The sequence below is a fragment of the Melospiza melodia genome, chromosome 9 (assembly GCF_035770615.1).
Source record: "Melospiza melodia melodia isolate bMelMel2 chromosome 9, bMelMel2.pri, whole genome shotgun sequence".
NCBI lineage: Eukaryota > Metazoa > Chordata > Aves > Passeriformes > Passerellidae > Melospiza > Melospiza melodia.
In genome coordinates, this window is record NC_086202.1 from 17,940,464 (window position 1) to 17,967,535 (window position 27,072).

At 42.0% G+C, this 27,072-nt stretch overlaps 1 protein-coding gene across 1 annotated transcript in view; it reads left to right on the forward strand.

The window, feature by feature from the left end:
- Positions 1-8,211: 8,211 nt before the first annotated feature.
- ARHGAP22 (Rho GTPase activating protein 22) overlaps positions 8,212-27,072 on the forward strand; it is a 119,652-nt gene continuing 100,791 nt past the window's right edge. Inside the window, exons 1-3 of the mRNA XM_063163598.1 lie at positions 8,212-8,659; positions 21,918-22,117; positions 26,062-26,149. Of these exons, the coding sequence (XP_063019668.1) occupies positions 8,626-8,659; positions 21,918-22,117; positions 26,062-26,149 (322 nt within the window). The 5' untranslated portion in view covers positions 8,212-8,625. The remainder of the gene's footprint in view (positions 8,660-21,917; positions 22,118-26,061; positions 26,150-27,072) is intronic.

A 27,072-nucleotide genomic window follows, 5' to 3' on the forward strand; every position in this document is an offset into this window, starting at 1 on the left:
ACATAATAGATATTTAGTTTAACAAATGGTTTTTGATACTTTCAAAACCAAACTAGTTGATGCTTTGTTTTGGCAAGGTATTTTTTCCTTGAACAAAAAATATTAGTAAGGCTAGATGAAGGATAACAAACAGGAATATACTGAGACAAATTATATTGGTGGGGAGTTCAGGTGGGTGATTTTTAGAGGGTTATTTGGTTGCTTTAAACAAAACAAAAATCCCATTCATAAAACTTTAAAGAATAGTTTGGCTCTCTCTGAAAATCCAGTAATATAGAACTTTTCAGTACTTTATTTTTTCCAAGTTGAAATTCCCTGCAGGAACACAAGCTTAGGAATCTTGTTAAGGATTTAGAATCGTGGGATTTTTTTGGTACTACAGTATTAAATGAAGTATCTCTATGCAAACTCATGATACTGCAGCTATGAGTGGACAACCTCCACAGCAGGGCATATCTGAGAAGACATTTGTAAAAATAAACAGTTGGATGGTCCAAATGAGTCTGCTCTACATAAGAATATTGGGGGAGGCAAAGGGAAGGAGCATTTGTCTTCTTCCAGGAAAATGGTTCCCTTGTAAACAAGATGCTGATTACCAAGTTAAGACAATCGTTAATAGGATAACATCTGCTCTAAAATGAATGATGCTTTAAATTACTATGAATTTTAAATGAATTCTTACATTTTCTTCATCCATAGAGAAGTTGAAAATATTTTTAAAAATAATACCACATTGTTTCGATAACATTTTGGTCCAAAAAATATTCATGGGAACATATTTTTAGATAACACTTATGCATAATAAATAATATTGCTTATTCTTCCATCTTGAAAATCTTATCAGAGAGGTCAGTTTTAATTACTCCATTTCACAGGCTGGAAACAGTAACATTAAGAATTGAAATTACATACCCAGCCAGTTTTGTGGCAGAGCCACAAATAGTACCTGGGCCTCCAAACCCCAAGTCTGCAAGTCATTAACAACTCTATTTTAATCTCTTTATTTTCTTATTCTCTGCTTAAAATGATTTGAAACAGAAGAAAAATGGGTCAGTGTTAAAATAACAGCACATTTGAAATTTTTAGCTCCCTCCATTTTTCACCTAGCCTCCAGTTTTCACCCTAGCTTCATTTTGAATCAGATCTGCCTAAATGACTGTATTTTTCCCTGAGGCAGCAGGAGGAGATACATTCCTGAGGATGCCAGTTTCAGTCCAAGGTGTCTAAAATATGCATGCACTGCTCTTTGATTCCTGCCACTAAAAGAAAAAAAAGTAACATCCATTCTGCAGAGATAGCATTCAAGTTTTAAATAATGCATTTCTTTATCTCCTCTCCCAGCCAAGGACTTCATTTCTTCCAGGCCCACAGGTGACAGAAAGGATAAGCAATTGCCCAGGTCCCTGTGTTTTATGGAGCCGAATCATGAGGTCCTGCAGCTCCTTGTCGAAGGATGTATTACTGTCACTGCTCTCAAAGGTGCAGGGAAGGTCTGGGGGGTGTACAGAAACAGATGAACAAGAGAGAAATCCATGATGTTTCCAGGCTTTCACATCCTACCTGTCTCAGGGATATCAAAGCTCATTCTGGCAAGTTTTGTTAGGTGATTGGAGCAGACTGCATAGCTGGATAGGTGACACAATTAGAACCAGAGATGTGAGCACAACAGCACAGTCAGCAGGGACTCGGTCATGTCAAGAAACTTCATCTTTAACTTTGAGATGCTTTGCTTACATAATGTCAAATCCAAACAATGTGAACTACTCCAAAAAATTCTAATCCAGCAGGTCAGTTAAGCATGTATTTTGATGTGAAGCTTGTGAGCACTCTCATTATTTAAGTTTTATTAATTTCAAATGTTTTTCTATATTGGAATCAGGAAATTAAGTTCAGAAAGATCAGAATACATTTCACAGAGAATTTCAGTGAGAAGCTCACCCATTTAAAAGAGACAATGATGAAGGGAAGATCTTCAACTGTGATTCCCTGATTTGACAGCAATAGCAACCCTCTTAGATCTGTGATGATCTGAAGGTGATAGTGAGGCAAGGGCTAGAGAGAAAAGTAGCATTTTGTTGGATCAAAAGATATAGCAGCAGAAAAGAGGCTTTAAGACAGACTCACAAACATGTTAACAGAAGGGACCTCTGGAGGTTGCCTAGTCCAGCCTTCTGCTTGGAACAGAAGTAGCACCAAAACCAAACTAATGTAATCATCTTAAAAATCTCTGAAGGCTGACATTTTCCCTGCTCTGCAGGTACTGCACCATCATCCTCCTGGTCAAAAAGATATTTTGGTCCCCAGTCCGAATTCCTAAGGTCCGAACTTGGGGACAGTGCTTTTTGTGTTTCAGCATCTGTACTACCAGGTGCTGGATTTTATGCTCTGAAAATGCCCTTTAACTACGTGTGGGTTGACATTAGATTCCTTATAGCCTTTGTACCAGATTAAGAAAATCTGTCTCCCTTAACTCTTCCTTGTAGGAGAAGTGCCCTAGTCCTCACTAGTCTGAGTAGTCCTTATTCAGATATGAAACACTTCAAACCAAATATAATACAATTGGGGAAAAATTTATTTGTGCGTACCTTAATTGTGTTAATACTATTTCATCTGGCTGTGAGACACAAGCTGTCATCCTATTTCAGATTGGAAAATATCCACTATATCTTGTATGGAGCAGAACCAAATGATTCAAAGTCTCTGATCTGCCCTGACATGTCCCCAGTAGATATTGCAAGGGTTACAAGATTTCTCTCTGCCTCATTGATAAAGTTATCATCTACAGACAAAATTCAGATGGGCACTGGTTGTCCATGCAAGTAGTATCCATTCTATATTTATCTCCTTTTCCTGTGAAAAGCAAATGCAATGCTTAGAGGCATCCTGTCTTAGTATCCTTATGCTCACCTTCATTGCCAAAGGAAACTCTGCTTGCAGGAAGATGGCAACAGCAAGAGTTTGTAGTACTAAAAGGGACATATAATTTCTGATCCTGGTATAATAAGAATACCACCACAAAGACAAAACAAAAAACACAAAAAAACCCAAAAACTAGGAACATAGCATACTTTATCTCCCTGCTTATGAAATCTAGAACATCTGGATTTATAAGACACTTACTGCTCTGAAGAAAGTTCTTGCATTCCCAATCTAAGTCTTGCTTTCCTGTAATACATGAAAGCACATCACAAAACACATTAGGAAATATTTATCAGATCATTCAGAATTGTCTAAACTTTTTTCTTTTGCCACCTCTTCAATTGCACTGCCTAATAGCTTCTCAAAAGGTAAATATTTCTGTCAGAGGCTTCTCGTCTCATTAGAATAGGGCACCTTGACATGGTCAGAGATCACTGTTTATAACAAAACCAGAAAGGGCACATCAACTTCTCTCATGTTTGCCAAGTATAAACAAAAAAAAAAAAAAAAAAAAGAGAGAGATCAAGCTCTGCTTTTTTAATCTACTAGGAAAAATAACATACAATTCTCAAGGTGTTTTTGCAGGCCACCTATATAAAATATATATTTTTCTTTCTTGTAAGAAAGGGCACTGTTTTGGATAAATTTGGATTACATTAAGGTATTTCCAATAGTAGTGAGATCTTACAAGGGTAAAGGTACACTTGGTATATGTTCACCACTGCAGAGGGGAAAAATTGAAGTGTGGCAGGAATATCTCTGCAGGGTAGCTTCTCATCCCACTGATGTCCAGGGCAGCTGTGTTATAGGCTTCTCTCAAGCTACAGCTGCTCTCTAGAGAGTCACTCTTACATCCTGAACTCAATGATTAATTACTTCTGACCTGTTTGTGGAATGTGACTAGATGGGAAGGAACATTGAGTGTAAAAGAACAATAAAGACAGACAGAAATTCCCTAGTTTTACTCTGAAAAACATTAAAAATTATTATTTTTCAGTGTTGCCCTTAATCCCCACTCCTGAATGTAGTTCTGCAAGATCACAGTTCTGTCCTTTCCTCGCAGCCCTGATGCGTTCGGCACATTCACTGCCTTCTGCAGCAACCATCACCCCTGGGAAGCCCAAGATGTCATTAGGCTTATACACTTTCTTACTTTTCAGCCAAATTGAAAGAAATTGTTCCAGTCTTTGTCCTTTGGCATTAGATAATCCACAAACTAAAGTTTTTCCTGAATCACCTTTTTCCCTGAAGGACAACTTTGAGCTTCCAGTTGTTCCCAGAGCTGCTCTAGAACATCCACACAGCTTCCTCCATTCTGCAATAACAGTTTACATGATACTAGAGAGGCCATCTCCAAAGAAAAATAGGAAAATTGTCACTTCATGGATTGAGTGCTTCTTCTTATAAGCCCTAAGACTGGTTACTGGAAGCTGAAAGACCAGTAGCCTATTTCACCTGGAAAACCAGCTGGCATCATCAGCATCAGGAGATTTCAAGTGGTGATCATTTAGCCTGTAAGCAAGGGCTATATCAAATTGAAATTCCTCCTGGTCATTAGATACTTTAAAAGTTGTTAATTTATGCACAAACTTCTTCAGCAGAATTCCACAGTTCCTGAATACATAACCATTCAAACTTGCCTCGCATAAGAAATGTCGCTGCAGTTAATGATCTCAAAGTGAACACTGTGGTCTTCCCTTGTTTCTCTGGACCCTTTTCCATCAATCCAATTTTTAACATATTAGAACAGATGGCAATTTTGGTTACAGTCTAAATAAACTGGATCTGAGATTCAGTGGGGCCAAAGTCCAGGGTGATTTGATCTCGGGCTTTGATCCAAGTGCATCATGCTGATGAGCACAGAAAATGTTATCAGTCAGCTAGTTACAACAAGTCCTTGGCCCACAGATGGAAGCAGAAGATGAGGAGGAGGAAAAAGGATATACCGTGTGCTAATTGGTAGGTGACAGCATGCTGTGTGTGCAGCCTGGGGAAACAGAGACCCATTCAATCTGCCTCACAACAGCTCCAGCAACTTCCCTGGCCCACGCATCTTCCGTCTGCAGCACCCGCCGCGTTTCACAGCCTCCAGTCATCAGCCTTGGCGCCAGCACATGAATCACAGCTCCTGCGGGGGTCCCCACTGCAGCAACTCCTTATCATCCTCTGCAGATAGATTGCACTTGCCAATCCCAGATCCCCAAACACTGCATTAATATGGACATGACCTGGGATTTAATATCTTGCTTGGAGCCATGGGAAATCAGCTGTCATTAAGACAAGAGACCCCATCTCCTCACTCTCCTAAAGCTTTCTAATCCCTAGATCACATCACCTGCCTTCATTTTGTGCTTAGCCATCAATGGGGAACACTGTTGACAGACAGAAGAGCTTTTCCACATTCCAAAAAGGCAGCATAATTAATGACCACCTTTATTTTTAGATTCCCATAAGAGGTACATAGTAGCACTTCTCCAGTCTGTGGTTAGTCAAGTGATTTCTGTTTTCTGGCCTACTAGATGCTTATTGCTCTACAATATATACTTTCACTCTGGATTTAACCAAGCAGAGGGATAGAACCATGAGAAGAGTGGTTATCAACAACTGGTACACATTATCACTTTGGTATCCCAAGCCATCAGGGATGCCCAACATCAGTCTTAAAAAGTCCTGTTGCCTACAGCTTAGCAGCTTCCTAACTCACTCTGAGAAGCCTGCTAAATGGGACAGCCCTTAGAGACCAACTCTGGAATAGAATAACCAGAAAACCCCCTTTGCCACCTAAGGGTAAGAGAGAGAGAGCACAGCAGGACAGGCCATGGTACCCATAGTACTCAAACAAAGTAAGGAGGGAAGGGTTAGAAATACCCAGTTTCAATCAGTGCCCAAGTACATCCAACATGCTTATAGCAATGAAGAAGCAGGTCTAGGGCCATGCTAGGAAAACATCTTGCACCTCTAAAAGTGAAAACTACATAGAATAAAGATTACCACTATCAGACATAATCCTCTAATTACCAGGTAGAGATATAGTATTGAAGGACATGTAAGGTCTAGCTGAAAAAACAGTCTCTAATCATAGCCCAAATTCATACATTGCTAAAGAAAACCAACATTCCTACCAAATAGCTTAAGCTGGATATAAGGCCCAAGCTGGGGCTTAAATAGAGGTTCTGGACCTGTGGGCAGAGGGTGTGGATGGTGACCATGTGAGGTGTATTAGGGCCATTAAGGCTATTTAATGCGCGGCAGGACCACAACACAGGTGTCTCTCATCTTTGTAGAGTGTGTTTACACGGGAGAACATCTCTGCTTCTGGGATGGAAAGGACCTGTTAAATTCACACAGGAGAATTAAGGTAAATACAAACCATTGAGGTAACTTCTCCCAATTATCTTCCTTAATTCAAGCTTTCAGTATAGAAGCTTTAGGAATGACGCATTTCCACACAGTCTGGTTCCTTCTAGAAACTTGTGCTCCCTTTCTACTGGATCTACTCTTAGTGTTTCTAGAAGAAGCCATTTCTCTAAGTTTCCAGACCAAAGCATTGCAGCTAGTGCAGAGCCACTTGCTGGAGGTGGTTGTTTGGTTACGTTTTATTGGTTTTTTCTCTCGGATGGCTTGTTTGTTTTAATTTGGTTTGTTTTTCTTTCCTTGGGAAGCAGCTTACTTCCCTCAAATAGTGTTTCATAATTTTAGATCTAAATTTCAGACCAGTACTTAAATGTGGGGGAAAAACCCAACCTCACCCCCACTTTCCTAGTCTTTAAAAATTTATTTATGTTTATACTTTAAAATGGTTTTGAGAAGAGCAAAAAATGTTTAAGTCAAAGCAAAACAGGTGAAATTGAATGTTTCTCTTTCCACTGAGTATTTTTATTTAACAAGAAAATCTTAGAAGTTAGCATTTAGCGTTGAACTTGGCTTGAATGTTTTAATTTTACTCATAAACATGATAATTATTTATATAGCTCACATTATGTAATATTTTTGCTAGAGAGGAAATGAAGTTTTCATGGGAAATGACTTAGCAGGATGAAGTGTTCTATGCTTCCCATAAGGTTAAAAGTTCAGTCAACTTTATCCCTTTGTCATGTTTACTGTACACACCTTTTGACTTCCTGGTTAAGCTGCAAAATTCTATGTGTAAACAGCGCTAAAACAGACAGGAATTACTAAAAATACAGAGATAAAAAGAGTTCTAGTAAATAGCTAGTAAGGCAGGAGTGTAAGAAGCCCCTCTGCTGATGTTCTTCCTGCTTATGCACAGTATCAGGATGCTTGCTAATTTTGCTGGGCAAGGGACCATCAGCTAGCTATTCTTCACTGTGCTGGAACTCAGCTGAAACAGATGATAAGTGGGGAGATAGCTGCAGGAGGCTGTGGGCTCAGAACTGAGACAGCAGTTCAAATCCCGCTTGTATCTTTGCTTACAGGTGTGTGAGTTTGAGTTCATGCCACCGTGACCTCAAAGATTTACAATCGCTCATAAGCTGCTGGTTTTACCAGCAGCTAAAGGTCCAAAATATCTTAGCTATTGCTGTAGATGCACATTGAGAAGTACAACCCCTGTAAAGAGCCAGAGAACCTCTTCCAGTACTGGAGATATGACTTGATAGCCAGCATTCAATATCCAAGATGTGATAGATCTTGGAAGAGGAGAAAACTGCCAATCCCAGATGCTTTTTGTCAGTATAACTCATCAATACAGGGTGATAGGGCAGGGCAGGTACACTGCAAGGGAGTTATTTACCCCTTTTTGGCACTCACAGAAGGAACTGTTGGGTGGATGGAGCTACAAGCAGTCCAGGGTCAGGACATGTCCATTATTCAGATACAATTATGCTCCAATTATCTATTTATATTTTATAGATGTTATTTAAGAGTGTCTATCTATGTCAATAAACGTTTGTCCTTTCCTGCTCTTCATTACTGTCTGCAGAACTGCACACTTCCCTCCCTCCTGGGGAGGGGTGAGCTAAGTAAACAGTACAATTAAAATGATGGGTGCTAAAATGTCATGTAATGCAAAGGTAATGAAGACCTTCCCTTGTGCCCATCCTGCGGGTCTGCCAGCGCAGGCGAGAGATCTTTGTCTCTCTGGCAGAGAGCGGTGCGTCGTTTCTCGCCCGGCTCCCCATCTCTCCCCGGGATGCCTTCCCGGGAGGGATGCAGGGCACGGCAGGTGGCCGAGCACGCCGCCGCCCTCAGGACCGGCGCTCTCGGTATTTCTTCCAGCGCAGAAGAAACCCCGCTGAATCAGGCTCGGCTCCCGATGTGAGCCTCGCCGAGCCGGAGCATCTGTTGAGCGCAGGGCGCGGAGGCAGGCGCAGCCCGGCCGGGGCTGAGCGCGGCTCGCTGGAAGCGGCGGCACATCGATCACGTTGATCGCACTGATCGCACTGATCGCATTGATCGCACTGATCACATTGATCACACGGCCGCGCGGCCAATTAGCGCCGGCAGCCGGGGCCAGCCCTCGTGCCTGCGCGCTGCCCATCTATCGGCGCTAATTACCGAGACGCTTCATGCCTACTTTGGATGGGAATTAATTCGAGGCCGGATAAATAATGCATTAGGGTTTGTCCAGCCCCGCGTGGAGCGGCGCCCCGAGGCAGGGCTGGAGCGGCGGCAGCGGCGGCGGGGATGCGCGGGGCGGCGGCCGGGGCCGGGCGCTGAGGCTGCGGGCAGCGCCCAGCCGGGAGCATGCTGAGCCCCAAGATCCGGCAGGCCCGGAGAGGTGAGTGCGCGACCCCCGCGCCCCGCTGGGTGGGGACGGGGACCGGCTGCTGGCCGGGGAAACTTGGCGGCGGTGGCGGCAGAGAGCCCCGGCTCGGCTGCGGGGGCTGCTGCCCCGCTGGCCGAAACCTGCCCTGGGGAGGAGTGACCGACCGGGGAGAATGCAGCCTAGGAGGAGGAGACCTGTGCTGGTGTTCACCGGCATGGTCTGCAATGTCTGGGCTAAACAGCAGCATTAATTAAGAAAAAAATAGTACTCTGTCCTGAGACTCGACATCGCCTTTTCATCCCCTTACCAGTTGCTAATGCTGTGTTTCTAACGCTGAGTTCATTCCAACGGCTGGAGACAGGTGTGTCTAGTTTACCTGCAGCATCTTGAGAAGCAGTTTGCTGTAGCACATTATCTTTGCAGGGCTGGATGCAGGAGGTGGAGATACTCATTCTGTGAGCTGTGGGCAAAACAAAAGGAAGGAAAACCTGCCCTGGGTTTGCAACAGATGCTTTGAGCAGCATTTGGAGCTGTGAGGTGTGGTGTGCCATGTTTGTAAAGCAGAGAGCTGGGGCTGGGCACAGCCGTTGTCTCCATGTCAGGTCACCTGGAAGAGATGCTCTGGCAGGGGATGCATTCTGTGATCTTCAGGGGCAGCACTAGTTACTCGTTTGACATGGCATTTGGGAATCATCTTTGCCACTCACAAACTAATGACAGTGACAGAGGGATCTCTTCCTGCCCACTGGAAACAGATTAATGTAGTTTAGGAGCTAAAGCAAACACATTCAGAAGAGTATGTAAAGATTAGGGTTTTCTTCAGCCATGCCAGTATTGTCAAATAGGAAAGGTATCACTGGTTCTAGCTACTGCGATTCCAGCACAGGTATTTTCAGCCAAATGTCACTGCATCATGTATTGAAAGCCCTATTACGTGATGAACAGTCCCTAAAATACCAACAGCCCATTAAATAGCTGTTAGCATCTTGGAAAGAAGCTTCCTGCCATCTGGAGGTGTCAGGATCAGATATGTACTGCTGCACCCACAGTAAAGTCATAAGTACTTATTTTTCAGCTACACAGGGTTGTAGAAGTTCAGCAAGTCTTTTGTAGATGCTGCCTCCTTGCCAACCCCCTTCTAAGGGAGTCTTTTATTATGTGTGTTATCCAGCATTCCTGGTAGCTGTTATAGCTCTGATGAGACAAGCTAGGTGATGCTGCTAAGGTTGTACAGGAAGGCTGTGTCACGCCTGCCATTCTTCCACAGTCATCAAATCACCTGGAAGAGATGAATTTGTGTATTAATATATACTGAACTGTACATTCTACATCCCTAGGGCCTACTGATACTTGGGGGACAAACTATAGTGTACCTTTGTGATTCAATTTCAATTTATAGCAGTATGTGTCATTCTCTCTGTGTTTGTTCTGATTGGTTCGTTACCTGTGCACAGGTAAGTTTATTTCTGAATTAAGAACTCATGAAAAGAGCTGGGATTCTGGGAAGTCTCTTACTTGTGCAATGCTGTGGCAGAGCACTGCTAATCCCTTGCAAAGTTTACCAAGTAGGACCTAATCCTGCAAGGTTCTTCTACAGCTCTTGTTCACAGGAACTGTAAACAGGCCATGCTGGAGATGCTGAAAGGCTCTTTAAGGTAAGTGTCCCACCTTGCAAGACTGAGCTGAATGGGAAATGGCAGTTCGTGCTCCCTGGAGTCTCAGTTGGGGGTGCTAATGAGGATTCAGGTGAGAAACAGTGGACAAACAAAGTATTCAGAAGGCAGTGAGAATGTTCTGTGCACAGCGAGCATCAACAAGGGCAGCTGATCTGCTGCAAGCTGCTGCTTGAGTTTGGCTGACTTTTCAGATTAGTGACTGTCAGCTCTGCCATTGGGACTTGTGGAAGGGAAGTAATGTGATTTCTGTGAACAGACAGATTCAAGAGAAGGGACAAGGAGGGATACTCAGGTATCCTGAGTATCTGTGGTCTTACTTGAGTGTGACAGAAGGCAGTAATGTGGCTGAACCTAGGAATGTTCCTGTATTTACAGAGTTCTTGAGGTTCAAACCCCAATATGTGTTTGGCTAGCTAGCTCTTTGCTTCAGGCTCCCCACGTTTGTGCAAACAGGAATGCTTCATCAATTTCTCTTTTATTTCCAATTCTCTGCTGAGAATGTGCCTTTAAACATGGAGTTGTGATGTCTGATGCTGTCATTTTTGTTTGACTTGTAGATTGTCCTTAAGAAAGCTCCTGTGTTTAAAGATATTCAGACTTTTGAAAATGCGTGCTCTGGACTTGGGCCTGACATCCAGGGTGTAGCTCCTAATGTCTGTGAACAGGACAGTAGAAAACAAAGATAATTTTCCTTACTAAAAGTAACTATCATCTATAAGGCAGCCCTTGCTGTTCCACCAGCAGCTTCACATCTGTAATTCTGAAACATGCATTCAGAGGTACATGTTCTTTCCATAAGATCTAGGAAGGTGTAAAATCTCACAGACGGAAAATCTTAATGTGAATAAATGGGCGTTCTGGGAAGTCATTTATTCTGGCTGGGCCTGAATGGATTTTGCATTATTTTTTCATCTATAGGGGTTCATGTACAGCAATTGGTGTAGTCCAGGATCCCAAAATAAGTAGCTGCAATGGAAAACATCTATTTTCCCTTTCTTCTTATGTGGTAGGGTAGAAAAATAAAGCCTTGCAGAGTGGGAGGAAGAGAACTTTCTGTATAGATTAGATGTAATGCAATTTTCAGACTACATCCTGCAGTCTCAATGGATGGATTTTTGTTTAATTGTTTTTAAGAGATTAAAAAAAAGCATTTGATCCTTGGCTTGAAAAGTCCCAAAAAGGTTGCCAGCCCAGTTGCATTTAAATGTGCTAGAAAATGGAAGTTGGACTGGCTGCAGGCTTATGCATTTGTATTTTGAGTGATGTGATTGCCCTCTATAGAAAGAGAGCCTGCTGCCATCATATATAATTTACAGTATTCCTGTCTTCAGCACAATGTGTCTCAATTGTAGAGACACTAAGAATAGAAGGCACCCTTCTCCTCTTATTAGACTTTGTACTTTTGGGTGACACTATGACCTATTATTTCTGTTTGTGACATGCTCAAACATATGTTAAAAATTTTCCTTAGAGTCATAATAATAAAACTTTCTTTGGTGTGTTTTAAATAAAACTTAGAGTCTAGAAAAAGTCATGGGAGACATTGTGGTTAGTTAGGCTGGTACAAATATATCGACTGATATCCTTCACATGCCTGTAGTGGAACAGTTATTTCCCTCCTGGTGTGTGAAGAGCCATCCTTCCATCAGCCAGGAAAGATGGAAAAGGGAGATGTCGTGTGTCTAGTGGCCCTCACCAAGTGCCAGCCTAGCACCAGGGCAGCACTGGTGCCTGCACAGCCCCAGGTCAGCTCTGGTTAGAGGGGCTGGAGCTGTGCACAGCTACCCCAGAGCACCAGTGTATGCCCAGGGCCCTGGCACCTCCAGCCTGCCAGGCAAATGGGAACACCCAGTTTCCCAATCCTGGAACCAAGGTAAACAGCCCTGGAGCTCTGAGCTCCTGCAAACACTTCCTTCAGCCCTGGGAGCCCACCAGCATTGCTGGGAGCACAGGAGGCCCGGGTGGGAGCAATCAGAGTGGCTGGTGCAGCTGGCAGAGCAGAGCCACCATTAAGGAGCAGCCCACCTGTGAGGGGCTGGTTCACTGCCCCACATCCTCACATGGCTGAGCCTGTAAGGAGGAGAGGCAGTTTGGGAGCTCTCCTCTGGAAAGGTATGTGGGTAAAAGGCAATAGTGAGGTGTTGGTAAGTATAATTGTATTCCAGTTTGGTGGAGGAAGACATCTGTGAGGTAGGGAGCAGGAGATGGTGGTGGTAGGGCTGCCTGCAGCGTGAGCCTGGGTTTTGTCATGTTGCTTTGGAGGAGCTTGAGATGAAACTGCTGAGTTTAACTTAAAATCCTAAGGCAGGAGTACAGGGGCTGTGGAGGGAGTCATTGGTGCAGCATTGGATTAACTGCCCTGAAGGCAGTGTGAAGAAATAGGACCAGACTAAGGGGTAAAGCAGGGAACAAGTAAACTATGAGAGTCCCTTCTCACTGTGTGCAGCCCTAGGGAGGTGAATGAAGCATGGAGTAACTTTTGTTCTGTGGTACAGGCTCCTAGCACTGAGCTGCTCTGGTGTAGGGGCTGTGTGGCAGTGACCTGTGTTATGAGCTCTGGGCTCTAATTGGTTTTTTTGTCTCTGTTCTGATTCAGTGGCCATGTGCATATAGAGACAGGGTCAAGAAAGTGATGTTTGTGGGATTTCTCCAGAGGCAGGTTCACATTCTCACCCTTACTTGGTGGCATGTCCCATGAAGAAGGATGTGAGTTGTTCAACGGTGTAATCCTCTTATCTCTGTACAGATATCCCTCTCCAATTGGATTCATGGTGTATGTTGGAGTAATTGCTGCTCTTGGCAAAAGCAGCTTTCTATCTCTGCCTGAAGGCTCAGGCAGGCAGTCATTCTCCTTAGAAAAAGCCCTGAAAAGTTTTCAGGCAGGCACCAGCTTATTAAGCACAGGCAATCTGAATTTGAAATAATGAACCATGGCCTCACCTCCTGGAGAGGGAAAGAGGCATTGAGAAAGATCAGTAATTCAGCTCTAAGGGTAGCTGGACTGCTGGGGAGAGTGCTTGTGGGGAGGGAATTAAATATTAAAAAAATCACAAAGTCATAGGCTCTCTAATTACTAATAGAAAATCACTGAGGGAGTACAGGGTGAAACTGTCAGTCTGTGTGTAAATAGCACAGTGGAAGGGCTACAAATGCTAGCACCTCTCTCCTGAGACGACAGTCACCTGCACTTTTACCACCTGTATAAATGTATTACTCTTCACTATAAGAATTCTACCATAATTACTTTTTTTCCTTGCTGGCTCTCCCCTTACATTTATGGTAAATGATAGACAAGCCCAGCAGCATACACCACCTCATTTGCTTCCTTCAGCTCCCTGCAGTGTGGGCAGGGGTAGTTTGATGCAAGGTTCACTGGTGGGAAAGGGAAACTCCTTTGTGAGGCTGCAGTGTGAGCTCTCTGCTGAGCTGTGCCCAGACTCTGCCCAGGCCTGCACATATTTAAGTACTTAAGACTAACATGGGGGAGGGAAGGTCCTTTGACAATCTTTCTACCAGGTATTCTTTCCACAGGAAGAAATTCTGTGCATCCTTTGTACCCGATGAGTTGTAAATTAGCATTTATGAAGATCTCTAAAGAGAGGAGAGAACTTTATTAGTTTTTTGCTGTGGTTGAAAGTTACTTGTAATATCCTTCCTCTTAAAAGCAGGTGTTAAGAATTGTTATGTTCACTAAGGTTGTCATCATGTGAACTGGTATTTAAGTTAAAACAACCTGTGGTATAAGCAATAAAGGATAAAGAAGCTGCATATGTTGTTTCTAAAGTGAGAACTGATTATGTTGCATGGGAAGGGATTGGGTGGCTCATGATCTCTTTGGAAGAACTGTAGGCACAGGGTTACTACTTACTCCTTTGCAGACCTCCAGTTTAGGAGGAGCCACCTTTGCTTTATTAACCTGTGATGTCACAAGTACTTATGGCTTAATAATCTGAATACTTAAATTCAGAGTATGAATTAATGCAGGAGTAAGAATTCCTATATTTCTGCCCTTGTACCCCAGATCAACCCTGGTAGTGTAGCATTTCACTCAGCTGTTGCACACAGTAGGAAGCAGGATTTGTTTGCACATTAAAAACAGGTACAACAGTGTTGAAATAGGCACACTGAGCTCTTGGTTATGCCCTAAAAAGCAGGGTAGGAATGAAGACCCTCCTGACCTTGGGACGACTGAAAGAAGAGAAATACAATGTTGTGGCTGAATTCAGGAAGTTTACTGCTGAAAGTGGCTGGGTTCTTGTATCACTTCATCTTACAAACAGTTGCTGGTAAAAGGCCATTGAGAGAGTTTTCTCTACTCTAGATTCTATTTTTTTCAGTCCAGAATAATTTTGGAAAATTATATCCCCTGAGGTGGGGTGGACAAATTTCTTTGGTGCTCATAACACCAATTTTAGGAGCCATTGATGCTGGCAGCCACTGTCTGAGGAGTATGGCCCATGTGCTTGGCATGGCACAGACAGTGTTTAACAAAAGCACGTGGGTGACCAGAGTGCCTCTGAGGAGCCTGAGTTTTCACACTGCAGTGGAGCCATGCCTATGCTGCATCTGTAGTGCTGCAGAGCTACAGTTTTGATCAGGACTCCCCAGTATTTGGTTCTGTACAAGCTCAGGCCACAGTCCCAGCTCCAAACTGAATGTTATCATAGTCAGCATTTTTTTGTTTGTTCCTTAATCTACTGTGACTGGGAAGATTATTAAAAATTAATAGCCATAGCCATTGGGAGGATTACAAGGGGTTGTTTCTGATTGCAGAGGGAGCTCAAGGTATTTGTTCAGTCTTCCTTCTCTGACCTGATTTGACTCACTAAAATACCAGAAAGAAAAAATATGTTAGAACTTTCTACCATTCCAGTGAGCAACTATTCTTATAAAAAGGTCTCACCTTGTCAGTGTAGGAATGTAAGGCTGGGTGTGCTGGCAGATGGAAAGAGCAGAATGGAAGCAGGGAGAAAGGAATAAGAGTTTTTCCTTCTGGCAGGGCAGAGCTCAGTGTGGTTGTCAATGGGGTTACAAGAGCTGTGCCAGCAGCAGAGATGCCTTCAGCAGTGTGGGATATGCAGATCTCTTGTCAGGTATGCAGCTCCAGCCAACCAGATAGAGAACATGTACAGCTTCCTGGAGATTGTGCCAGGGTTCAGTGGGAGTGGAGAGCTGGTGCTTGGGTCTGCTGGATAACGTTGTAGTCACAGTGTCTAACAGGTGCATGTGCTTTAAAGCAACACATCCAATAGCTGTGACCTGAGGGCTGCTCTGTCCCTTGAACAGTCTGCAGTGGATCCAGGTGGAAGATGTCAGAGGATAGTGCAGATAAAGGGACTTTAAAATATGATCTTTTTCTGGGAGCAGCTTCTGTGCTTGTTCACGTATTGTCAAAATGGTCTGTAACTCTGGTTTTGCAATAACAAAGGATGTGGGCTATTTCACTTTACTAGATTGTAAATTGTTAGGTCAATCTGTTGTAGCAAAAAGAATTAAGTCATTATCCTTCCATCTTGGCACTTATCCATGATCTAATGCTAGTGGTTTGAAAAGACTGGCATGGCTATGTGGATCTGCAGGACAGTTTCAAGAACAAGTGGTGGCAGGTTACCTACTGTATTTAAGGTTTGTTCATTGACAGGTGTCAAAATCACCACATTCCTACAACCTGAAGCAGAAATTCCAATTCTTTTGCAAATGCAAGGTTAAACTCATTTAAGTTATTATTCTGTGGAGTTGAGACCTGCTGGCCTTCTTGCTGATAGTGATAGCAAATGAAGTTCAGGTCTACTTTGTGCAATAGCTGAAAAGTCTCCAGTGTGAAATGTCAACCAACAAAGCAATGCCCCTTTACCTATAAGATAGCAATGGATTGCCAAAATCCTTCACTTTTCCTGATGTCTGACATGACAACAATTGCAACAATAGTTTGAAGATGAATGTCAATTGTTCTTCAGAAGAAAAGGATTAAATTATCCCACTGACTCTATGTTTTGGGTTGGGTTTGGTTGTTTTTTTTTTTTTTTTGTTTTTTTTTTTTTTGTATTGTGTGGGGTGGATCGCATTGATTATCAAATATACTTGGGTTTTCCTTGACCAGTAAATACACATAAACACACATACAGCAACACAAACTTATATATATTAATGCAGGAAAGGTCCTGCATTAATACATATCAGCTTGTGTTGCTGTATGTGTGTTCTTTGATGTGATAAAGACATCGCCTGGCTGTTGGCTGAAAGAGAAACAAATCAAGGGAAGGAGTTAAACATAGCATGTAAGTTTGCTCTGTCAAGTGTTGTGAGGAGACAGGTGCAGCTTTACTGTGAAGAAAGGATGGAGCACAAGCTGGCTCTTAGGGTAGATTTGCTGAATTGTCATCCATATCACAAAATGTGAGCAGCTACATAGCTGTGTAGCGCCTTTCTGTTTCTGTAGAGATTGCTACTCTGTCTTGAGGGAGCTAAAAGCTCTTGTCAGTTCCTTATAACTGATATTCTTCTAATTGCCTAAAAATATCTTGTCACCAACCACTTCAAATATTCTGCCTTTAATTATTTGCTTATTGTGTTTCAAGATGTTTAATTCTCAGATTGTACTGAGGAAGTACCTTGGTTTTGTTTGTGCTTACTGACTCTGGTATCTTAGCAATCAAATTCAAAGACAAATATGGTTCTGTGATGGACATAGAAAAATCTAAACCAAATACTTTATTGCCTACAATTCAATGAAAGGAAATTCAGTATCTGTTTATTGGCATATTACCTGCATTTCCAGTGAATCCTTTTTATAAGGCCAAATTTGAATTAAATAAACCAACTGAGAATATAATTTATAGTATGGGAAGCCACTTCCCTTTGTGGCTAGTACTTTAAATGAAGACTATATTAGAAATAATATGCAGTGTCACAGTGTCATCAGACTGAAGGAACACCGGAGCAAAGTGCCTTTATTGTAGGACAGATCGTTGGCCAAAATCAATTATAATGGCTATATTGATTTTAGCTAACTGCCTATGAAATTTCAAAATATTACCTCTTTAATTGATATTGAATTGCATTGACTTGATTGATTTCCATGTCTGGTTTAAGTAAGTACTTATGGAGTGCTCAGATCTCTAGTGGTGTTCAGAGCTGGGAGTGGGAGAGGAGAACAGAAGAGATTGTATAATATTGCCAGGCAGGATTGAACTGGGGAAGGGGGGATGGTATGGACAGGGAAGGGAAGGTGTTGTCTCTCTTGTGTGCATGCTCAGGGTAGGAGATATATGTCATGAGAAAACAGGAATGTGGCTGTTGCTTGGAGGCAGGTCTGAGTTGCAGAGGAACTCCTGTAGTGGTGTGTGGCCATCTGGGTAGGGATTCCTGCCTCTGTTAGGAGTGGCAGTGTGACTCCATCCAATTTGACCCATCCACTCCTTAGGATAATCTCTGGTTTTACCTTTAGAGGCATGACAACAAAGTATGGGGTTTTGGAGGGGAGTTTATTTAGTGTAGTCTCAGGCATTTACACAGTGACTGTTGAGCAGCACTTCACTGCCTTGGCTCGTATTCCTCCTCCCATCTTCATGGATATGAGAACTTCCGTGTGCCAGCGTCACTTGCGGTCGTAGGAGTGATTTCGGGGTCTGCAGTTCTGATTCTTGCCTTACAGAAGGATTTACCCTCCCAGAATGGCCTGACTCGTTAGTGCCACCTGTGGATCTGCCTGCTCTGTTCTTGCCTCGCTGTGCTGCACTCGCCTTGTTTTTGGCAATGGTGTGGGTTGTGGCTGGCATTTCAGTACTGCTGTGCTATGCAAATGAATCCTAACCCTTTTCCTAAGGAGAGTTTGAGCCCTTTCTACACTGATTTCTGTTTAGAACTTAGGTGTATGGCTAAATCAATAGTCAGCTAATGATAATGTGAAGAGTGAAACCAACCTATGTGGTGTTATTGAAAACATTACTGGATCAGAACTCCAGAGCATGTAAAGTATTTGCTGAGTTGTGAATCTGATTTATTGATTTGTTTTCTTCCTGTTCTGCTGATTCCATAATTCTGTTAAATAGATAAGCACAAATAATATATTTCTACCATTAAGAATCAGGGGCTTGGTGTACTGCATTAGACCATCAAAGCAGATATTTTGATCCCAGTGACCTAAGATAGCTGCTGCTTTAAAGGCAGGCCGTGCTCATTCTGACCTCTATGCAATTATTGTAGTCTGTGAAGCATGCAATATAAGCATCAATGCTGTTAATAGCCATAAATAATTCCCCTTTCTAAAAATTTCTGTCTGATCCATGCTGTTGACTTGCAGATGAAGTTGCTAAGTATGTCCCTAATGAAATTAACTATTACAGTCATGACCAGAAATGAAGGAAATGGAAAGCGAAGACAGCATGAAGAATTAACAATCATAGCAATTGGTTGAGACATGGTGCTGCATAAAATAAAATAAGAATAAGTTCTGCATTCTCCTGAGGCTGATCATGAAAGCTTTGACTAAAATAAATAATTACCATGTGAGCTGTACAAATACTATCAAAGGGGGACTGAGAGAACACACAAGGTAACATATTTGCTAACATTTCAAAGCAAGATGTTTGATGTCTTTCATGATGTCTGTGTCAATACAGATGGTAGGTTTCCAGTTGAATTAAACTAATTTCTGTTTAGAGGGAGAGATAAAGTAGCAGAGGGTGTATATAACTACATGCAAGTCAGGAAAACTGGAGGCTGATGGGATTTTCATGCTGAAGTTGGAGAGTGCTAAGGTACTTCAGTGTGGAGATGACTTAGATACTTGCTGAAAGATGGATTTTGGTATCACTAGAGTAATTGGTTACCTTAATAGCCAAGATGTCCCCTAAGAACCATTATAGTGCCTTTGATAAAAGCAATTTTTTGGGATATTTATTTTTGTAATGACATAATTTGTAACAAGAGTGTGGATTGGAAATTGGACAGTCTAAACCAGATTGCACTTTGGTCATAGTTGTAAAATGGGGTCTGGGATGAGGCAGAGAGGTTTTATCCAACTCAACTCCTCTGGGCCTCTGCAACAGAGATTTAAACATAAGGAATGAGTTTTCTAACTGTGAAATGGGGTCCTCCATGTCCTGATGGTGATGGGGAGGGGCTGGGTGTTCTGGTACCTCTGCCACCATCTGCCAGAGGATGCTGTGCTGCCAGAAGGGACCAATACTAAAGCCTGAGGATGCTGGCTGTGTGGGGAAGAGTGGTTCTTGATGTTTACAGGAATAAAAATACCTGTCTGAGAGAGCTCAGATAACTGTGAGTGAGCTTAGATAATATGCCTGCATACACTAAAGCCTGATTTTAAGTGAACTCTGTATATTTTTTTTTTTACTATTGTTTTGGCACATAAAAATAATCAGAACCCATGAGTACTGGGTTGGAAAACTGCAAAAGTTACTGGTAAATTTTACTAATCTAGGACTAATGCTGTATATTAGCCACATTAAATTTAGCAATGTATTTTAGGCATAAACTAAAGGAAGACTAATTCTGAAAAAGCTATGATGCTGCAGCAGCACTTCTTACAAAATTTCAACTTTTAAATTAACTTTGAAGTAAAACTAAAAATAAAAATAATTTCTTACAGCACTAAATAGTTATAATTTGAAAACTAATTTCTCTTGATTGAGCCACAAGGCAAAACCTGTTATTCAGAGTTTTGTTGAGAGCAGCAGGATTTACCTTAGCAGTTTAGAGAAATGGGAAAAAAACCCCATACTGCCTGTCAGCCAGGGCTTTCATCAAGTCTGAAATTTAACAAAGCGATGCATCTTGTGTCTCTAAATCTGGAAGGTTGTTGGGGTCAGTATGAGTGCCTGCTGGATGGTGACAGGAGAGGTGAGTGGATCCTTAAGACAGAGTGGGAAGAGAAAGTATATGAAACTATAGAAGTGAGGATTTTATCACAGATTTTTTGATACTGGGAGGGTGTGATACCATTCAGGTCTGCCCTCTGCTGATGGAAGTGTTCAGTGTGTAGATGTGCTGCTGGTTTAGAGCTCTTTATAAAGCACAACATGATGACCTGACTGCCGGGTCGTGAGGAAGGTCAAAGCAGATTTTATCACAGACACCAATGTCATTTCCCTCACTGAAGAGGCTCTTTCAAGATTTGACCTAAGTCCCTTATCTGCCTCTCCTTATTTTGCAATTTGCTTCATGGAAGTGCAGAAACAGGATCAATTTTAATGTTGCAAATGTGATTTTTTTTTTAATTTATTCCCCAAACACTGCAACATCCTCATTATTTTTCTTTGGTGAATTCTGGCAATTTCATCACTCTGTAGTGAGGCACCAGGAGCAGAAACCAGTCACGTCGTAACATCAAGGCCATGTTTAGTTCTCTGAACCCAAAAGAGACAAAATTAGCCAGTACTCTCAGAGGCAGAGGCTTGCTGTGCCCTTTCTTGTGGTGGTTTGAACTAGCTGTAGTGTATCAGGGGTACCTGGATAAGAAGCTTGCCTGGTTTTTAGCTGCCACAATTCACAGTGTTAATGTGAGATATTAGTGATGCAGATTTACTGGTACTGGCCTGTAAACTCATGCCTTGTTCCAAGTGGGCTGTTATAAATTGTGCTTTAAGTTAGCTGAATGCAGAAAATTGGAAGAGGCAGGATCATATTAGCTCTAAAGAAGGAAAAATGGCATGAAATATTAAATAATTATTATTATAAGATACTTCATAAATCCAAAGGAGATAGAGGTGGAAAATACCTATGAGGTCACCTAACCTATCTATTCTGGAGGACTGGCTTGCTGCCTGCAAAATATAATCAGTCTGCTACTCCAGACTAGTTCTGAATGCCCCAAGCTTTAGTATTCTTAATGCAAGAGAAGAGAGAAGAAAGGGTCATAGAGTTTTTTTCTATTTCTTAAACTTTCCATCACTTGTTTTCTGTTTCTGAAACCCTTCCTCAGATTTACGTGTTGGTTTTTTTCTCTATTTTGTCTTTTTATTTTTTAATTTTGTTTTTCTGCTTCAGTGTCAGAATGCCCTGAAGAGAGAGATAACGTCAGTAATTCTGGATAGCTGTGTTATCTCTATGTATTTTGTATGGATCACAGTCACTACTTTGATTGACAACTCTCTTTTTAAGTTTTCCTCAGTTTTTATTTTTTTTCTCTCCTATGGCAGCTGGGTTCCCTGGCTAATGCCCCCAAACTGGTAGTGTGTGGAGTGAATATTTTTTAATACTCTATTCTTCTCTTTGTGCCCCCTCACCACACATTTGCATATCCTCATCAGTCAACTATCCTGTTAGGAGAGAGCAATATCGTTATTCCCATGCAGAGCTGGGAGGCAGTGATGATTTGCCACAAAGAATGGTTGTATGAGCAGTGGAGGTGTTGTGTCTCTTTAGACACTCTGGAGAGAGCAGTGCCAAAAAAGGTGATGTTTGTCCTGTGTTTAGCTGTCATGAGCTTGAATGTACACCCTAAAAAACAAATACCTGTTACAAAAAGGAAATCTGTCTGTCCATATCTGAGGAGGGAGTGTGGAACAATTATTTAGCCTGAGTGTTCTCGCTATTATTTGTTTGTTTCACTTACTCTGTAATTGCCTTTTCAGCCCGGTCAAGGAGTCTGGTGATGGGTGAACAGATTGGGCCTCCCTCCAGACCATCTTCCCCAAACCCTCAGGAACGTGTGCTGAAGTGTGGCTGGCTCAAGAAACAGAGGAGCATCATGAAGAACTGGCAGCAGCGCTGGTTTGTGCTGCGTGGGGATCAGCTCTTCTACTACAAGGATGAAGAGGAAACTAAGCCTCAGGTATGGCTAGAGAGCTGCAGGAGGCAATGATTGTGACTCCTGTGTGATCACAGCTGTGCTTTGGTTGACAGCTCATTTCAGATGTTTTCTGTCCTCACCAAAAACATTCACACTTAAGGAGGTTCAAAGGCAGGAGATGTTGCAGGGAGGCTTTCCTACTACCAGACAAGTGGTGGAGCTTGGGAAAAGGTTAGAAGGTGTTTACTTACCCACTAGGGCATGCTGACCTCCAGATCTTAGTATGGTCAGCTGTGAGACTGGAGTTTGACAAGAAGAGCTATGGAGCTGCAGATTACTGAGGCAGGAGTGATTAACCTTCTTGCTCAGCTGGGACTCGTTATCTCCCAGCTAATCCTTGTTAGCCATGAGGTGAACCAGCTGCTTAGAGCTGGCTTGTGTGTGTGGGGTGTGTGGGTTTGGCTACATGCTGAGAATGGGCTGTAATGTGTGTTTGAGTGGGTGTTGTGCTATGGGCTAAAGTTTACAGAGGAGATGAAGAATTTCTTATTCATGTTTTTCTAAGGCCTGTAAAATTCTCTCAGCATTTGAGCTAAGGTCTTTCCTGTTGCTGTAGTAGATTATGCATCATAATTCACGTAGTCATTGTTTTGACTGTCAGGCCTTTAACCAGAGTCATTGAACACAGGGAACATAATTGAATGAGCCAGACAATGTCCCTGTGCTGCTGGCTCCTGATGAGTCAGTACAGGCATTACAGAGTGACAGTCAGCCTGTGTAATATCATCACCATCCACACACTCATTATAGGCAATTATTAAACTGCTTGATGCAGCTGCCTGCTTGACTGTCACACATAAATTTCATTGTAGAGTGAGAATGGAAATTAATATTCCCCTGTGGGCCTGACATAAATACAGTAGATGAATGAGGATGTTGACTGCATCTTGTATCTTGCATTCTCCTGATCAGGGATTTGGTCCATAATTATGGAAAGTCTGCTACGTAAAGGCTAGAGAGATTTGAACTTGATGATGTAAGTTGATTACTCAGGATGCTGCCAGCAAGAGATGGATTTTGCACTTTCAAGCCAGGCACCTTATCTTCATATGCAATGCATATGGGAGAGCTGGGCACTTCTGAACCGTGTCAGTGAATATGATGAGGAAGAAATGGCCTCAGGCTGTCAGGTTGTGAAGGGTCTCTTTAACCCTGGCCCTTTTTGGGCACAGGGTTACATTTATCACTGTGGGAAGATATTTGCAACTCCCACAAGAATAGTCAGAACATAGTCCTGTATCATCCTATACAAATTAGGATTTGCATCTGACTTCAGCTAGGACTGGATACATCCCACAGGTGAGATGTACTTATGGGACTTATGGACAGCTGTTGCTTGGGATTCTCTGGAATGAAGGGGCAATGGCACAGGTGTGCCCATGCATCTTAGAAAGACAACTGAGACCCTTTGTTGTAGGGAGATTTTTTTATAGGTCATGCAGATATTTTCTCCGGTTGTTATTGATATTAATCCCTAATTTTCTTCAGCCCTAAAGGTACTCATGCCTGATTTAAGTATTTTTGTTTTATTTATTAAGCATGGCCTTTAAGCTTGTGTGTAAAAACTAAATCAATAGTTTCACTGAAATTCCCATTGATCTTCCACCTACTTGATTATTTATACATACTCTGGAAGAGAGTTATATTCTCATTGTTTATCTGATGAAGTCAAATGAGATTTATGGCATAATGTTTCAAAAGAGAAACATGAAACAACTTCTTTTTCTTCATGGATGTTGGCTTGCCTATTTTTATGAAAGCCTGTTTCAGATTCTTGGAGCAAACTGTAGATACTCTTCCTTTAATAATATTGCTGAAAAGGTGGAATTGTAATCTAATGGCAGGAGAATCACACAGGCTTTCTGGAGTGGAGAGGAAATTTTCTGTTGTCTTAATGGATTGAGTACTGTTGAAGGTACTCAATTTTTATTTGTGTGCCACATGACAGCTGCACTTGCACAGCCCACTCCATCAGAGACCAGAGGTTAGAGGGTGGATCTGCAGCCATGGCTTTTCTGCAAGAGTTTTCTTTTTTTTGCCCCATGAGGATGGGGGGAAGGGAGGACTGACCTGCAAAGAGGTTTTGATGCTCCTACTGACTCTGTCAATATGTTTGTGTTTTTAAAGGAGTTTTGGGCTTGTTTCTGTTCCCAGGAAAGGAGAGAGCATACATCCCTCCCCAGTTTCCAGGGGAAAAGAAGCCACTGTGCAGCTGATTCATTAACCCTTCCTTCAGTATTGACTTGACATGATGAAAGGCTTTAATGCATCTGCAGTGGGCTTGCATTTTGCACTTTAGAAATAATTTTCTAGAATGTGTTCTGGCCACTGGACTTTAAAGATGATATTTTACATAATTTTTTTGATGCCATTTGGATTTCAGATGCATTTGCATTTTTGTCAAGTTGCCTTTCCTGTGTTTTCCTGTTATTGATGGAATGTCTTCAGTTTATCTTCTAATTTCAGTGAACCCCAGAGCCAAATTGCAGGGCAACAGGATTGGGAGGTAAGGGTGGTGGAGGCTTATCCTGTTGTGTTAACTTATTTTGCCTCAATTTTAAATCTTACAACCATTCTTGAGAAAGCACTCAGCATGGACTCTGCTAAGTGCCCTCCTCCACAGTGTCCTTCCACAACCTTACCCTTACACTGGGTAGGGGACAGGAGCTAAGCCTTGACCCTGCTGAACAAAGCATTTGTAGGAGGATGCATTCCTGAGCAGCAAAGCTATGGAAGTTATACTGAATAGTGACAAAGTAATACATCTGGCTTTTTTTTTATAGAGAAGATTGCAAAACTCTTATGATGAGTTGTCTTCTCTTAGTTGAAATTTGGGATTGTCTGTCTCATGAGACACTAATTGTATTACTCCATTGTATGTGGATCTGGAAGCTGACAAATAGCATAACTAGAATTTGTTGTGATTACCAATATTATGATGGTCCAGTGTGTCTTGGATTTGGTTGTTGCCAGATCGGTAAACATGCATAGCTACATTCTCATCAACCACAGATAGGTGTGAAAAATCTGACTGAAACAACTTTCTTCATTTTCTGTTCATCAAGAAAAGATGCTCTGGACCCTGTCTGCATTCCAGGGCAGTTCAGTGCAGGAGTGGGAACTGCTGATTACCTTCTTCATGGCTTAACTCTTGAGAGTCCCAGAGTCTGTCTCATTGTGCATAGGTCCTGAAGAATGTTAGCTGGAAACCCATTAAAATATCAGAGATTAAATGCTTGTTTCACTCAGGTTACTGGAGAAGAGCTTCTTGTGATGTCTCTTTCAGTTTTTCCATAGATGAAGAGGATTTTGTTCACTTTGAAGATACTATGTCACCAGCTATGCAGAGTTCACAAACTGGAATATATTGTGTTAATTATGCTTGGGCTCAAACTGGAAATGAAGCTGAATACTGGCAGCATTTGAACTTGGGAAGGGGCTCAGGTTTTTTCTAGGGAAGCTAGAGTCTTTTGGAATAAAAAGTTGTCCATTGTCTTTCAAACCTGAATTAGCTGCTCTCTTCAAGTATTTCCCTGGGAACTTCTGTGTACTGAGCATCTCTGGAAAATCAGCCACTTTATTCAAATGCATGCTGCAACCAGAAATTCAGGGGTTCAGAAGAGTAGGTGTAATGTGAGATGAAACTCTTGCAAGGGATAATTAGGTGTGGAAACCAAGGAGAATCATTTCTGCATGCTCAGAATTGTGTTATTCCAGAGGAAACAGCCTTAACCAGCAGTGTCCAGTGTGACAGAAAGGACAGTGAAGCAGGTGGATAACCAGCTCAATTATTTTCTTGCTCAAATCTGTGGAAAGGTGTTGGGCTCAGTAGATGAGCTGGACTTGAGTTTACTATGCATTTTATCATCTTTTCCTTACCCTTTTAGTGGCCTTTCCCTTTTCACTAATGTTTGTGTCCATTACAGGGTTTGATACTACTGCAAGGCAGTCAGGTGAATGAGCTGCCGCCTAATCCTGACGAACCAGGGAAACATCTGTTTGAAATTACTCCAGGTATGCCAGCAGTTTTTTGTGCTTTCATTACAACATCACATCACTCCCATCAGTTGTCACTAATGGTAATTGAGTTGTATTGATCCCTCCTGAATGTTCTGATAGACTGGCAAGATTATCCAGTGAGACTGAGAAAAGGGACTTGACAACATGATGTTCTTTGTTCTGGGTATAAGTGCTGCTATGGTGCCTCAGTAGTTGAAATGCATCATGATCCTTGACTTTCCTGTTTGGAGAGGCTCCTTGCTTGGAGCATTGTGTGGTCTCTCTGTGGATGCATTCTTCTGGTTGTTGCAGGAGAAACAGGCACAGAACTTAGGGAAAAGTGGTATCTGGATGCAATTTCTTTCATGTATACTAATTATTTTGGGAAGTGGGTGGGAGGGCAGACAAAAAGCTTCAAAACACTTCCCTTTGGATAAAAGGTTTAAGAAAATAAATGGCCTAGAATGGAAGTGCTGCTGAAGTTTTTTCAGGTAGAAAATCTAATGATCTGTCACTGTAGTATTAATGTAAAACTTTTGCAGTCATTTTAGCTCTGATAAAAATGCTTTCTGGGTACAGAGTTGGTATCTCCAGATAGATTTATAACTAAGTTCCCTATTGCAGGAGCAATTTGGTTCAGTTCTGATTGTATTTGGGAGTATTTGTATTGTATTTGTGTTCAAACCCTGCACATAGGTTGTCTGCAAAATGAAGATGTTTTCCCTAACTTATGCAGCTAAATCCCGTTTGTAACAAACTTAGTTGCTACATGGATAGTAAATATTGAAAACCACCATAAATAGCCAGTCAATACAGAATGTGATTGACACAGACATCACTGGAGAATGTGGCCCGAAGAGTTGCCCATTTTGTTCACAGTACATTTATTCTGTGCTGGTTTTGGCATTAATGCCTTTTCTTTTTTTCATGTGTTCTGA